The sequence below is a fragment of the Mauremys mutica genome, chromosome 7 (genome assembly GCF_020497125.1).
Source record: "Mauremys mutica isolate MM-2020 ecotype Southern chromosome 7, ASM2049712v1, whole genome shotgun sequence".
In the NCBI taxonomy this organism is placed as follows: Eukaryota; Metazoa; Chordata; order Testudines; family Geoemydidae; genus Mauremys; species Mauremys mutica.
In genome coordinates, this window is record NC_059078.1 from 49,828,338 (window position 1) to 49,841,514 (window position 13,177).

At 55.9% G+C, this 13,177-nt stretch overlaps 1 protein-coding gene across 1 annotated transcript; it reads right to left on the reverse strand.

Moving 5' to 3' along the window:
• Positions 1-2,291: 2,291 nt before the first annotated feature.
• Positions 2,292-11,811, reverse strand: LOC123374655 (2'-5'-oligoadenylate synthase 1-like). The gene is made up of 6 exons (XM_045024840.1): positions 11,621-11,811; positions 7,648-7,942; positions 7,246-7,421; positions 5,454-5,686; positions 4,404-4,548; positions 2,292-4,035 (listed from the first exon to the last, which is right to left on the reverse strand). The coding sequence occupies exons 1-6, from the start codon at positions 11,783-11,785 to the stop codon at positions 3,550-3,552; spliced, it is 1,500 nt and encodes a 499-aa protein (XP_044880775.1). The 5' UTR covers positions 11,786-11,811; the 3' UTR covers positions 2,292-3,549.
• Positions 11,812-13,177: the final 1,366 nt, after the last annotated feature.

The window sequence follows — 13,177 nt, forward strand, 5'->3', positions numbered from 1 at the left end:
GGGCATGCTGGTGAGCCAGTGCTTGTGGCTCCAGCCTGCAGAGTGGGGGCGGTGCTGAGGCTCGGGGACTGGCATACGGTCAGATGAAAAGAAGAGGCGGGCTACATCCAGCCTGTGGGGTCCCCCCTTAGGCCAAGGCCCTGGGCTGCAGCCCCTAAATCCCCTGTGTTAATCTGGCCCTGACCCTGAGTGGCACTGACTTGGCCTGGCTGATTTGGACAAGGTCGCCCAGAGGATTCCGGGGCCTGGGATCCTTCAGCGGAGGGGGGCCTCCGCTTTGTCAGTAATTCGGTGGCGGGGGGTCCTTCCGCTCCGGGACCCGCTGCCGAAGTGCAGCCGGGTCTTCGGCAGTAATTTGGCGGCGGGGGGCCCTCGCCGCGGGTCCTCGGGGGACTTCGGCGGCGGGTCCTGGAATGGAAGGGCCCCCTGCCGCCGGATTACCGCCGAAGACCCGGCTGCACTTCGGCTGCGGGTCCCGCTTCGGCAGTAAGGACCTCCTGCCGGCGAAGACTGGGAGTGGAAGATGCTCCGGGGGCTCGGGCCCCGACAGAGTTTTCCGGGGCCTCCAGAGTGAGTGAAGGACCCCACTCCAGGGGCCCCAAAAAACTCTTGTGGGGGCCCCTGTGGGGCCCGGGGCAAATTGCCCCACTTGACCCCCCCCCGGGTGGCCCTGGATTTGGACTCAGTAAGGAAGAGCTGCCAGCAGCTGAAGAAATTGGACTCCAGAGAGGGGTCCCTGGGCTGCCCCCTCAGGTACCTGAGGGACAGACAACCTAGGGATTTCCCCCCTCCAGCAAACACATCTGCCAGCCCCCTCACCACTCCCCCACTGTGAGTCCAAAAGAACTGCTGCCTTGGTCAGGCTGTGCTGGCCATGGGTGCGCAGGAACTGGCTAAGCCTGCTAGCCCCAAGCCAGGGGGTAACTCCAGTTTCCCATCCCACAGGGACCTCGCCCCCCCCATCAACTGGAAAGGACCATCCTACAACCCACCCTGGCCAGTCCACATTATCAGCAGCATAGTGTGGATTCTCATTGCCCCTCTGCAAGATGGGACAGTGTTATCCACAGGGAAACCCGAGCGCAGAGAGGTGATGTGACATACCTGAGGTTGCAGATTTGGGGCACTGGCACATTCTGACTCTTTCCCCCTTTAACACACAGTCCTCTGCTCTTTTTCATTGTCTTCAAGGCCAAGGGGGACCACTGTGATCATCTAGTCTGACCTTCTGCATTAAACAGGCCAGAAAACTTCCCTTAATGAATTCTCCTTTGAACTAGAGCAGGTCCTTTAGAAAAATATCCACCCTTGATTTAAAAATTGCCAGTGAAAAATAATCCGTCACACTCCTTGGTTCTGTTTAGTTCTCTCTTTCGCTGCCTGATCTCTCTGTTCCCCTTCTTCCTCTCTTTCTAAACCAAAAGCAGTTAACACCCAAATATACCACATTATCCAACAGATATGACCTCTAGCCGAGCTTTCTTTTCTCTGTCATTAGCCAATGAGCCAGCGATGTCTAGAAGGTGCTCTCAGTACTCCTGTTCTTTTTGTGGATACAGACTAACATGGCTACTACTCTGAAACCTGTCAGTACTTCAGCGCATCTAATGTAGAACAATTCTTGTTATTTTGGGGGAGGGGGGAGGAAATCCAGGCTCTTTTTTGGGGGGGAGGGGGGGAGAGGAAATCCCAAACAAGTCCAGGAATAAATTGATTTCAGGGAATGCAGCAAAAATGACCTAACCCTATTCGCTTGGGTTCTCAGCAATTGGTTTGCAATGCAAACGCTGATTGAGAGTTGCTCTTAATTTAATAAAAAGAATGAGGAGTCCTTGTGGCACCTTAGAGACAAACATTTATTTGGGCATAAGCTTTTGTGGGCTACAGCCCACTTCATCAGATGCATGGAGTGAAAAATACAGTAAGCAGAATATACATTATAGCACATGTGGGGGGCTATGCTGCAGAGTGAGCCCCCCCCCCCCCCCCGCCCTTGCTGCTGACGTTGCTGTGTGCACAGTCAGGCACAGGAGGGAAGCTGGATGCTTCCCTTTGCCTCCCCCTGCTGTCTGATCTTGGCATTGCCTCTGCCGTTGGGTGCTCATCCTCTCTGCTAAGTGCTCGGGGGGGGCAGCAGGCTGGACAAAAATATTTTCCCCCATATAATTAACCTTTTGTGTGGGCATCAATGAGGGCATGGATAGGGGTGTATGCATGTCCCCCATGACCCCCACATCCCCCCTTCATCTGCCACATCCTCACTATCTCCCCCTCCACACACATCCCTTATCTCTCTGGGCTAGGAGGCAACAAGTCACTGCCCCAATGGCTGATGGGCTTTCCCACCAAAGGGAATGCAGCCCTGGTCCTAGAAACATTAATGGCCTGGCCTGTCCCACATCATCTGGGTCTGGGCGTCCTGCGGCCTTGGCTGTCCCACAGGCTGGCTGAGCTGAAACATGGTGTAAAAATCCCTCTTTCAGACCTCTGTGCTGGCTGCAATGGGCTGGGCCAGAGTCCCTCTTATCTTGGGCACAGTCCCAGCCCTCTGGTTCCCTCACTGAGCCCACACCCCATGCCCTCCATACAGTGCCCCCTCCTGGATTGATACAGGACATTACTCCTCCTGGATTGTGCTTTTCCAGCTCAGCCTAGAGGTGGAACATGTCAGCAGGTTGATTACAGCTCAGCCAGGCGTGTAAATGAGCCTCCCCCCATAACCATGTCCATGACACTCCCAGCTCCCTGTGCCACAGATATCCCAGCGTGCACTGGCCCACATGCTGCTGGTGCTGCTGTGTGTCCCCATCTGCCAGGTACGCTGTCTCCACTGAGGCACTATGGGAGTGTGGCCCAGATTCTCCAACAATGCACTGCCCCGCTGAGGAAGCCGGCGGGGCTGTGTGTTGAACAAAGCTGCTGGGGGAGACAACTCAGCCAAGTTTGCTGTAGCCGGATCGGATGAGGGGGTCCACGACCCAGTCATAGCACTGCTGCTGGAAGAATTAATGTGGGGCAGGTCTCCGGCCTGTGTGACACAGGTCAGACTAGATGAGATCAGTAAATGAATCTCTGAATCCATGACCCCCGGCTGTACGCACAGGGCAGGTGGGACCCACATCCCATGGACATAACACCCAGGAGCTGGGATAAGCGTAAAGCAGTTTATTTCGAATTCCAAGCAGCACACACTGGTCGGGATTTGGAACGACATAATAATGGAGATGGTGACATACAGCAGTGGAGTCAGGACATGGAGGAGGAAGGGGACTACAACAACGGGGATAATGAACAATGTCTGGTGGGCGCCCAGCACCCAGCTCTGCACTGGGGGCAGTACATCCCGAAACGGGCCACAGAGCGGCAGGAAAGAGCTCCCAGGAGCTGCAGCAGGAGGTGTGGGGATGGGCTGGCACTACAGAAGGACGTGGTGCTGATTCTGGAACGTGGGGGGCATTAGCAAAGTCCTGAATTATCATGCAAAGAATCTTGGGAAACATAGTCCACTGTGATGCTCTCTCTGCCAGAGTGCAGGTCCCAGTGAGCATCTTACCCACCCCTGAGGCGCAAAAGCAGGGAGACCGTGCTCTTGCTCCGGATCCTGTAATGGGCGAGCGTGTAGTCGTCTTGCAGCTCTTTGCTGTTGAACGTCAGGCGCTGTTGGCTGGCGGAGACACCCGTGCGACCCTCGATCTTCTTCTTCAGGCCCAGGACGGTGTCACTGGCGCGGACATCATAGGTGATGGTTCTGCTGTTATGGTCCTTCACAAAGATCTCCATCTCCTGGGGCTCGGTCGTGAGCATTAGAACCGTGGTGTCGTAGAAGACGCTGTGTGATGCCAGGGTCTGATCGTCCAGCAGCAGCTGGTTTTCCAGGCCAGGCTCCTGCAGGGCCAGGCGCTGCGTGTAAGGAGAGATGCCCCATGCACGCTCGAGCTCCTCCTTAATCTCCCATGTGGTAGTGGAGGGGCTCAGGCGCAGGGCCAGGCTGACCCCTGACAGCTGCTTCACCATCACCTGCATGGGTCTGGCTGGCTGGAAGAGAGACAAGGAGATGGGGATGGGTGGGGGTCGGACAGCCCAGGTGGGGCAGCGGCGAACCTCTAACGGCACCCTGGCATAGCAACCTCTGCTGGGGAGTGGAATCTCAACGTGAGCGCTTCCCGCAGTTCTGGGCCCATCAGATTCTGTAGCAGGGAGCTGGGCAGGAGCGCTGGCTGTGGGGGAGGGGGATCTCCCAGCAATTTCAGCCCCAGCCTCTCCCAGCAGGGGGCACTGTGGGGGTGGGGCAGGAGCAAGGGCCATCAGGGGAACTCCCGGCTACTCCATGCTCGGGAGGCTCTGAACAGGGAAGAGCTCATCACAGGCTGGAGTGGGAAGGGGATCCTGTGAGGCGTCGGTACCTGCACGTCCCAGCAGCGGATGGGGGCGAGGCCGTTCCTACAGCACAGCTGGTCCCGGCACTTGGCGGCTTCTCTCGCCAGCAGGTCCCAGCTCTTTCCCTGCCCCAAGGTTCCTGTCGGGTCGGCTGGATCCAGGATCACAGGGCTGCAAACACACAACAGATTCTCTCTGTCGATGGCTCCTCAGCTGAGCCACCTGCCCACGTGGCCAGAGGCTCTGCTGTCAGCCCCAGCCTGCTCCCTCTCCCCCATGAGCCGGGCCCTGCTCTGTGTCCAGGCTGCTGACACATCCCAGCTGCCTGCTGCCCACGTTGCCTGCCCCGGCTCAGGCACCGCACTGGGGTGCAGAGGGGAGCTGGAGGAGGGAGTCTCAGGCTTGACCGACTGGAGCCAGAGTCCCAGGGGCTCGAGGATGGGGCAATGGGGAGGGTAAGTATGGTCTGGGGTCTCCCAGCTTGGAAGAGCCAGGGTCTGGGCAGCTGAGGGGCTGGAGACAGCTGCTGCCCTAGAACCTGTGATACTATTGCACCCATCTCTAATGCTGGCCCAGGGGTGTTGCCGGGTACCACACGCACTCATTCACGAGCCCTCGCCCCATCACTGTCGCCATCCCCACCATGCCCATGGGGAAACTGAGGCACGGGGTACTGGTGGCAGAGTGGGGGACAGACCTGTGCCAGGCTGTGAGCCCCCCACTCTTCCTCGCTCATATGGGTGCTGCCGGGTGGAATTCTGCTCCCTTCAGTTAAAGGGGTTTGGCCGGTGAGCTCCATGGGGCCGGGGCTCCCCTTGGGCCTACACCCCCAGGGGCAGCCTGGCTGCACATGGTGCAGGACCTGCTGGGTCAGCCACATTGCTTGGCTGGTGCTGAGTGTAACCGCAGGGGTCTTGGGGGTGGCAGGGCTGAGAGACGCTGAGCAGAGCTGCCAGTTCTCTGCTCGCGTGTCCCCGGGTATGACAGTCTCCCTCCCATGCAGAAAGGAAGGCCAAGCTGCAGCCAGACGTGAGTGAGCCGCGCGGAGACAAGAGGAGCAGATGCAGGGGTCTCACCATGGCTCCCGCAGCAGCCGTTTGACATGGGGCCCTATCACGGAGGACTGGAGATCGTAGAACTCGGTCCAGTAGACGCGGAGTTCTTGGTACTGGCACAGCAGCTCCATCACCGTGCGGAACCCCTCAGCCGTGCTGAACTTCTCTGCCCTCTCGGTGCCACTCTCCCAGGCGTAGATGGTCAGCAGCTCCAGGGCATACTTGGTCGGCAAGCCCGTTGTTGTCTTGGAAAGCTGTTAAGGAGATGGGGGAAGCCTGCCTGAGACATGGGATGGGGTGGGAGTACAGGGGCCTCAAATCCCTCTTGCTGCGTGGTCAGGTGGGTGCCCTCCCCTGCCCATGTCCTATACTCACCACAACCCTCAACTACTTAGCAGTGGCCAGACAAGGTGAGCCGGGGTGTAATGTACCAGCTGGAAACAGAGAGAGAGTGTGTGTGTGTGTAATCAGACCTGCTCAGTTGTGTGTCAAGGCCCTATATTGCTAACATCTAGTGGGGATTCTCCTTTAGCTCAGGTGGCAGAGGCCTGTGCTTCTGAAACGGAAGGCTCCACATTTTATTTCCACTGCTGGTGTGAAGTCCCCAAAGGCTGTGGCATCAGGCACTGACTCATTTCAGGTGTTAGGATAAAGAAAATTCTTCTCCCCAGGCCCTGTAAAGTGCCATTGGACAGGCTAGTGTAATTTCCACTCAAGCGAGCAGGAAATAGGTTGTTAAATCATTATCTGAAATTTGCTCTTTGTTCAGTTGCTTGCCCTGAGATTAGAGGAGGAGACGTGTGATTGGATGTTTGAGTGTTTGGTTGTTATGAAGCTACACAAATTTAGTTCCAATGGGGAATTTATATCTAGCTCTAGTGATATATAAATTGTTGTTTTGTTTTGGAATGATTTTTAATCAATTGTTTCCTAGTCAGACTCTGTTCAAGATGGCCAACAATTCTGTTGTTTAACCTCTGGTCCAGTCAATGATCAGAAGATCTCGTGAGCGCTTGTCTCAGAGTGACCCAAGCCATCTAAACCAACGGTCCCCAAACTTTTCATGTCTCGCCCCCCTTACCCATAATGTAATCTGTCCACACCCATGTGGGAACTGGGAGCCGGGGGCCAAGGCTGGGGCCGGAGCTGTGGCTGGGGCTGTGGCCAGCAGAGGAGCCACAGGGTTGGGGGCAGAGCTGGAGCTGAGGGCAGAGTGGGGTTGGGTGGCGCTCCCTCCCTGCCCTCTGTGGAGGCTGGCCCAGGCCCTGTGGTGTCCCCCCTGAATGTTCCTCTGTGTGCCCCAGGGGGGTGCCCCACAGTTTGGGGACCAGTGATCTGGACAGATATTCTGGGACTGCTAGAGAGGGACTCAGCAAACTCGCCAGACTGGATCAGAGCCAAGATCCATCTAGTCCAGTGTCCTGTCTGCCTCCAGCGACACCCACGGCCCTTTGATGGGGTGATGGAACCCAGCCGCTGCAGCCCACCCCAAGAGCATCCAGGAGAGCAGTGAGCTAGGACAGACCAGCCTAAGCCAAGATGACCACCATCTCCGGTGAGCAAAATGCTGGGAAGCAAAGTGATCTTCTGGAAAGACTTAAGTGCTGGCAGGTGGAGGGGCTCCTGTGATCCCCTCTGGAATAAAGCTACTGAAGGTGTTTTTAACATGTGGGAGGTTCTTTTGTCAACCCAGAGCTCTCCAGCTGAACCCACATTAACATACAATGGTAACCCCCAGGGCTGGCCAAGCGTGAGAAGGAGCAAGGGTGGGGGAGAGGGGAATCACTGACTCGGGCAGGGCAGGGCACCTCACCTCTTTGTACCAGTGCTTGACCAGCCGCAGCAGGTTCTTGAGCTTGGCCGGGCGACGCTTCACGAAGTCCCTCTGCAGCTCAGTGAAGGAGGTGCAGAACTCACCGGGCCCGGCTCTGGCCCGAATCAGATCCTCGTAGACCTGGGGGGAAGGTTTGCTGCCAGGAGTCACCTGCCCTGGGGGAGAGAGTGGAGGAAGGGTCACCACACACAGATCTGAGGGGAGTCCTGTCCCAATGGGCCTTGGGCTAGTCCTGTGTCCCATACATAGGCTGCACCCTCATTCCCATGAGCTCTCTCAGGATAAGCCCTGGGGCCCATGAGGACGTTGCGGGGGGGTGGGTACCCCCAAACCTGTTGGATCCCCGGAGGCCGAGCTGAGGGGCAGGGATACAGTCCCTACCTAAGGCATCGTAGGCCGGGAGCACGTCCACCTCAATGGATTCACTCCGCCTCTTCGACTGGATGGTGATGGAGAGCGAGCGCGGGCAGGTGCCCTTCTCCTTCGGCTGGGAAACCTCCACGTCAACGCTGAAGGCGATGGTCTGTCGGCACCGGTTCAGCTTCTGCTCGATGGTGTTGAGTACAGCCGCACGGTTCTCCATCTGGTCCCGGTAGCTGGAGAAGCAGCTGAGGAAAAGGACCAGATCCGCATCCGAGTTGTTCTTCAGGGCTGTCCCCTTCCCTGCGGAACCGCCCTGCCAAGGAACAGAAGCATTTGCTCACTGCGCTATCCTCTGAACAATCCCAGGGCGCTGAGCCATACAGGGGCCCTCACGCCTGTGCCCGCTGAGCCAGGTCACCCCTCTGGCACAACCCCCCCTGCTGGGCAGCCAGCAACAAACCAGAAGTGTTAGGATGGGATAGAAAATATTCCTGGGATGAATCCAGTGTTGTAGTGTATACTGCTGGGGGCCCCTCTCCCCGCATCTCCTTCTGATCACTGAAGATGGGGCAGAGCCTTGAAATTTGGCAGTGGGGTGACCTGCGTCTCAGGGATGCGCCTTTTGCCATGCCCGTGAAAACCCACCCAACTTTGCCCAAGCTAAGAACCTTTGAAATATCTCCCTTTGCACATGCTCAGTACAGATGTGTCAGAGTTTGGCCAGCCCCACAGATGACGTAGCATTTATATAGCATGTTGTACCATCAAAGCCGAGCTCCCGTTGGCTTCAGTCGCAGCTGTGAGCACTCAGCAATTCTGCAAATCAGACCCTGGGGGCTCCAATTGGGCACCCAAAAATGAAGAATGCACACTTTGGGAACAGCTTGAGTTAAGTGACTTGCCCAGCATCACACAGGAACTCCGGAGCAGAGGCAGGGATCGAGTCCAGTTCTCCAGGGCAGCATTCAACTGTCTTACCCAGGAGACCTTCCTTTCTCTCTCTGGAACCCTCTGCCCTGTTCATTGCACACCTTCCATCCATAGGCGGCAGGTTATATACATTTGTGGTGCTCGGGCTCCAGAAATATTTGGAGCTGGGTCTCTCCCCCGGCCCTGCCTGGATCGGGCCCCAGCCCCCGTGGGTCTCCCCCCCCCCCGCCCTGCTGCGTCCCTGCCTGGAGCAGGTCCCAGCCCCCGCCTGCCACCCCTCCCCCTGCATGTCCCCCCCGCCACGCCACGTCCCTGCCTGACAGAAAACAGTGCGTGCCTCTCCCCTGCCTGCTCCTGCTGCCAGAGAGCAGCTCCAGGCAGAACTGCTGTCTGCTGCCCCAGGGTCCTAGTGCCTGCTATCTACTATTGGCAAGGCAGGCTGCCCTTACTCTGCCCTTCCGCCCTAGCCCTGAGCCTCCCCAATGCCCCAAACCCCTCAGCCCCAGCCAGAGCCTTCATCCCCCGCACCCTAATCCTCTGCCCCAGCCAGAGCCCTCATCCCCCTGCACCCTAATCCTCAGCCCCAGCCAGAGCCCCCTCCTGCATCATGAATCCCTCATCCTCAGCCCCACAGCCCTCACCCTGCACTTCCTCCTATCCCCAAACTCCCTCCCAGAGCCTGCACCCCTCACCCCTTCCTATGCCCCCACCCCCAGCCCAGAGCCTGCACCCAAACTCCCTCCCAAAGCCTGCACCCCTCACCCCCTCCTGCACACACCCCCACCCCAGCCCGGAGCCTGCACCCAGCACCCAAACTCCATCCCAAAGCCTGCACCCTGCATCCCTCCTGCACCCTAATCCCTAGCCCAGGATCTGCACCCCAGACCTCCCCCCCAAACCCCCTCCCAGAGCCTTAGGCAGGTGGGGGTGGAGTTTGGGGGGCAGGTTCTGGGCACCACCAAAATTTCTACAACCCTACCACCCATGCTTCCATCTGCTGCAAAGTCCTGCAGACAACAGTCTCCTTTACTACCTGGCCCTGATTCACCCGTAGAGCAAGTCCACCGTGTGCACTGAATGAGGCAGGGTCCCATGGGAAAAATAATGTGATCATGTCATTAAAGCCTGCATTGTAATACATATGCACAATGGGGCCGAAATGAGGTTAAACAGGCCACATCCTAATGTTTGAGTTGCAATCTCAATAACTCTTTTTTAGTGTAATTTTTCCTGGATGTAATAAATGGGACTGGGGAGAGGTTTTGAAAACTTCCTGTCCTGTTATTGGTAAAGGGAATGCTGATTACAAGGTAGTGACCCAACAGGGGAAAGGTTGAGAGCCATTGATTCAGAGAAGAGGTATCAGATGTCTAATAATGCTAGATTAAAAGGCAACACATTTAAAACAGCTCAAAAGGTATTTTTTTGTGACAGCATATCCGTGGAACTCACTCAAATGAGGCCATGAGCTTGTGAGCCCTCTCCACAGGATTAGACATTTGAAGGATAACTAGAACATCCATATTTGTTTTCAGCAGAAAGGGAAATGTACAAGGGAGAAAAGACCAGGAATACTTGTGGCACACTAGAGACTAAAATTTATTTGAGCATAAGCTTTCGTGGGCTAAAACCCACTTCATCGGATGCCTGCAAAGAAAGTAAGAGAACGCCACTAGCCGTCACCTTCAGCCCCCAACTAAAACCTCTCTAGCGCATCATCAAGGATCTACAACATATCCTGAAGGACGATCCCTCACTCTCAGATCTTGGGAGACAGGCCAATCCTCACCTACAGACAGCCCCACAACCTGAAGCAAATACTCACCAGCAACCACACAACAAAAACACTAACCCAGGAACCTATCCTTGCAACAAAGCCTGTTGCCAATTTTGTCCACATATTTATTCAGGGGACACCATCATAGGACCTAATCACATCAGCCATACTATCATAGGCTTGTTCACCTGCACAGCTACCAATGTGATATATGCCATCATGTGACAGCAATGCCTCTATGCCATGTACATTGGCCAGACTGGACAGTCTCTACGTAAAAGAATAAATGGACACAAATCAGACATCAAGAATTAACATTCAAAACCCAGTCGGAGAACACTTCAACCTCCCTGGTCACTCAATTACAGACATCAAAGTCGTAATACTCCAACCGAAAAACTTCAAAAACAGACTCCAACGAGAAACTGCAGAATTGGAATTAATTTGCAAACTGGACACCATTAAATTAGGTATGAATAAAGACTGGGAGTGGATGGGTCATTACACAAAGTAAAACCTATTTCCCCATGCTAATTTCCCCTCTACTGTTATTCACACCTTCTTGTCAACTGTTGGAAATGGGCCATCCTGAGTATCACTACAAAAGTTTTTTTTTCTCCTGCTGCTAATAGCCCACCTTAACTGATTACTCTCGTTATAGTTGGTATGGCAACACCCATTTTTCATGTCCTCTGTGTATATATATCCTCCTACTATATTTTCCACTGCATGAATCCGATGAAGTGGGTTTTAGCCCACAAAAGCTTATGCTCAAATAAATTTGTTAGTCTCTAAGGTGCCACAAGTACTCCTGTTCTTTTTGCTGATACGGCTACCAGTCTGAAACATGTCACCGTACAAGGGAGACAAACTCTCATGCTTCAGAGCATAAACTGACCACTAACAGCCTGTGGTCAGGAAGAAACTTCCCCTATAGGCAAATAATTCTATAATTGTCCACGAGGTGGGATCTTGTGCCTTCCACTGAAGCAGCTGGTGCTGGTCACTGTCAGAGATAGATTACTGGGCTAAAACTGCTCTGACCTGACAATGCAGCTCCTACTTTCCTACCTGATCCCACCAGCAACTGGGAAGCCAGGGCTGTTATGGGATAATGCCCTCTGCTGCCAGCTGTAAGTGGGAGCCCTGTTCAGCATCCCTTGGCCCGTCCAGCTGGTGGTTTCAGCTTGCCCTGATCACAGTGTAGACACCCAGGCTTTTGCCTGCACCAAAGGAGCCCTGACAAGCTCTTTCACACTGGCAGCTGGTCCAGAACGGACTCACCTTCACCGTCTTGAACACCTTGATGTCATCAAAGCACGTCTCCTTCAGGAAATCACAGATCCTCCGGACAGTGTCTTTCACCTGCTGCTGGAATTCCTCACTGGGCTGGAGATGCTCTGCAATCCAGGCATCCAGCGAGCCTGCGGGCACCTGGTACAGCTCCATCTCTGCTGCTTTGCTCCCTGTCCCTGCCTTCCTCTGCTGCTGCTGCTTTTAAGCAACCCCGGCAAAGCCCAAAGCTCCTCCCTGTGGATGACGTCAGGCTGAGCTTGTTAAGGTGGCCTGGGCTACAGGACTAGAACTGTCCACCAGACGCCTGCTGGGCATGGCTAGGAGAGAAGCCTGGGGGCTGGTCCTCATCCCCAATTCCAGGGGCAGCCCAATGCACTTCCCCCATCCCCAGCTGCAGGGATTCCTAGGAGGGGGCTGTCCCTAGGCCCTGTTTGCAGGCGCTGTCCTTCATGCCAGCCCCTATCCTGAGTGTCTGTCTCCCCCACCCCGCCAGAGAGTGACACTGACCTCGTCCGTGTCAGTTTCATGTGCCTAGGCTGGGACACAGGGACCCTCTGGTAACTGCCCCAGGGAGAGTAATTAACAGGGAGGGCAATTAACCATTGGAACAACTTACCAAGGCGGGGTGGTGGCTTCTCCATCCCTGGCCATTTTTAAAGCAAGACCCGATGCTTTGCTGGCAGAGCTGCGCCCAGGGTTATTTTGGGGCAGGTCACTGGCCTGTGCTGCACAGGAGGGCAGAGTCCATTCTGGCCCTGGAATCTAGGAATCAGGGAGACCCAAATGAAGGGCCGTGGGCAGAGACATGAACCCCCAGCCCAGAGTCTCGTTAATGTCACTCTGCCGCCTACTGTCTGGACACCCCTGAGTGCCAGGGGGGTCCTGGAGCCATCTGCCTGCAGCCTCACGGCAGCCTCCCCACTGCTGCGCTTCCTCTCCAGCAGCAAGCCTGCCAGGCCGGCCCCTTCCTTTACGAAAGGGCTGGTTAAGTGGTGGTGAGGTTCCCCCTTGACCCGGACAGCGACTACCCGCCCCCTGGCTGAGGGGCATTTTCAAGCCTGGCTGAAGGAAGAACAGCAGGATTTGGGGGAGGGAGGGCACCTGCAGCGCACCCCAATGCAGGAGCCAGGGCAGACGAGCACCTGGGCGAGCACTTTGGAGCTGCTCCCTAAGGCCACCTTAACTGGCAGCAGCAGAGCTAAGGGTTTCCCCGGTTTTGATCTGCTAAGTTTCATTTTCCATTCACTAAAGAAACGAAACTGCAAAGGCCCAGCTGGTGACAAGGGAGGGGCCAGTATGGGCTGCTGCTGGAAGCTGGGGATCACTCCTTGGCACTGGGGCAGGGGCATCGGATTCGGTTTCCATCTCTTCCCTGCGTGGGAAGTTCCCATGCCTGCCTGGCCCGGGGCAGAGGGGTGGCGCAGCCAGTGCCAGCAGGTGACAAGGAAGCAGCCTGGCCTGCTTTGGCTGGAAGTGGAAACTGAGCGGTGCAGATTATGTCACCAGCTCAAGGAGCAGCAGAAAGCTCCCAGCAGCGCTGCCCAC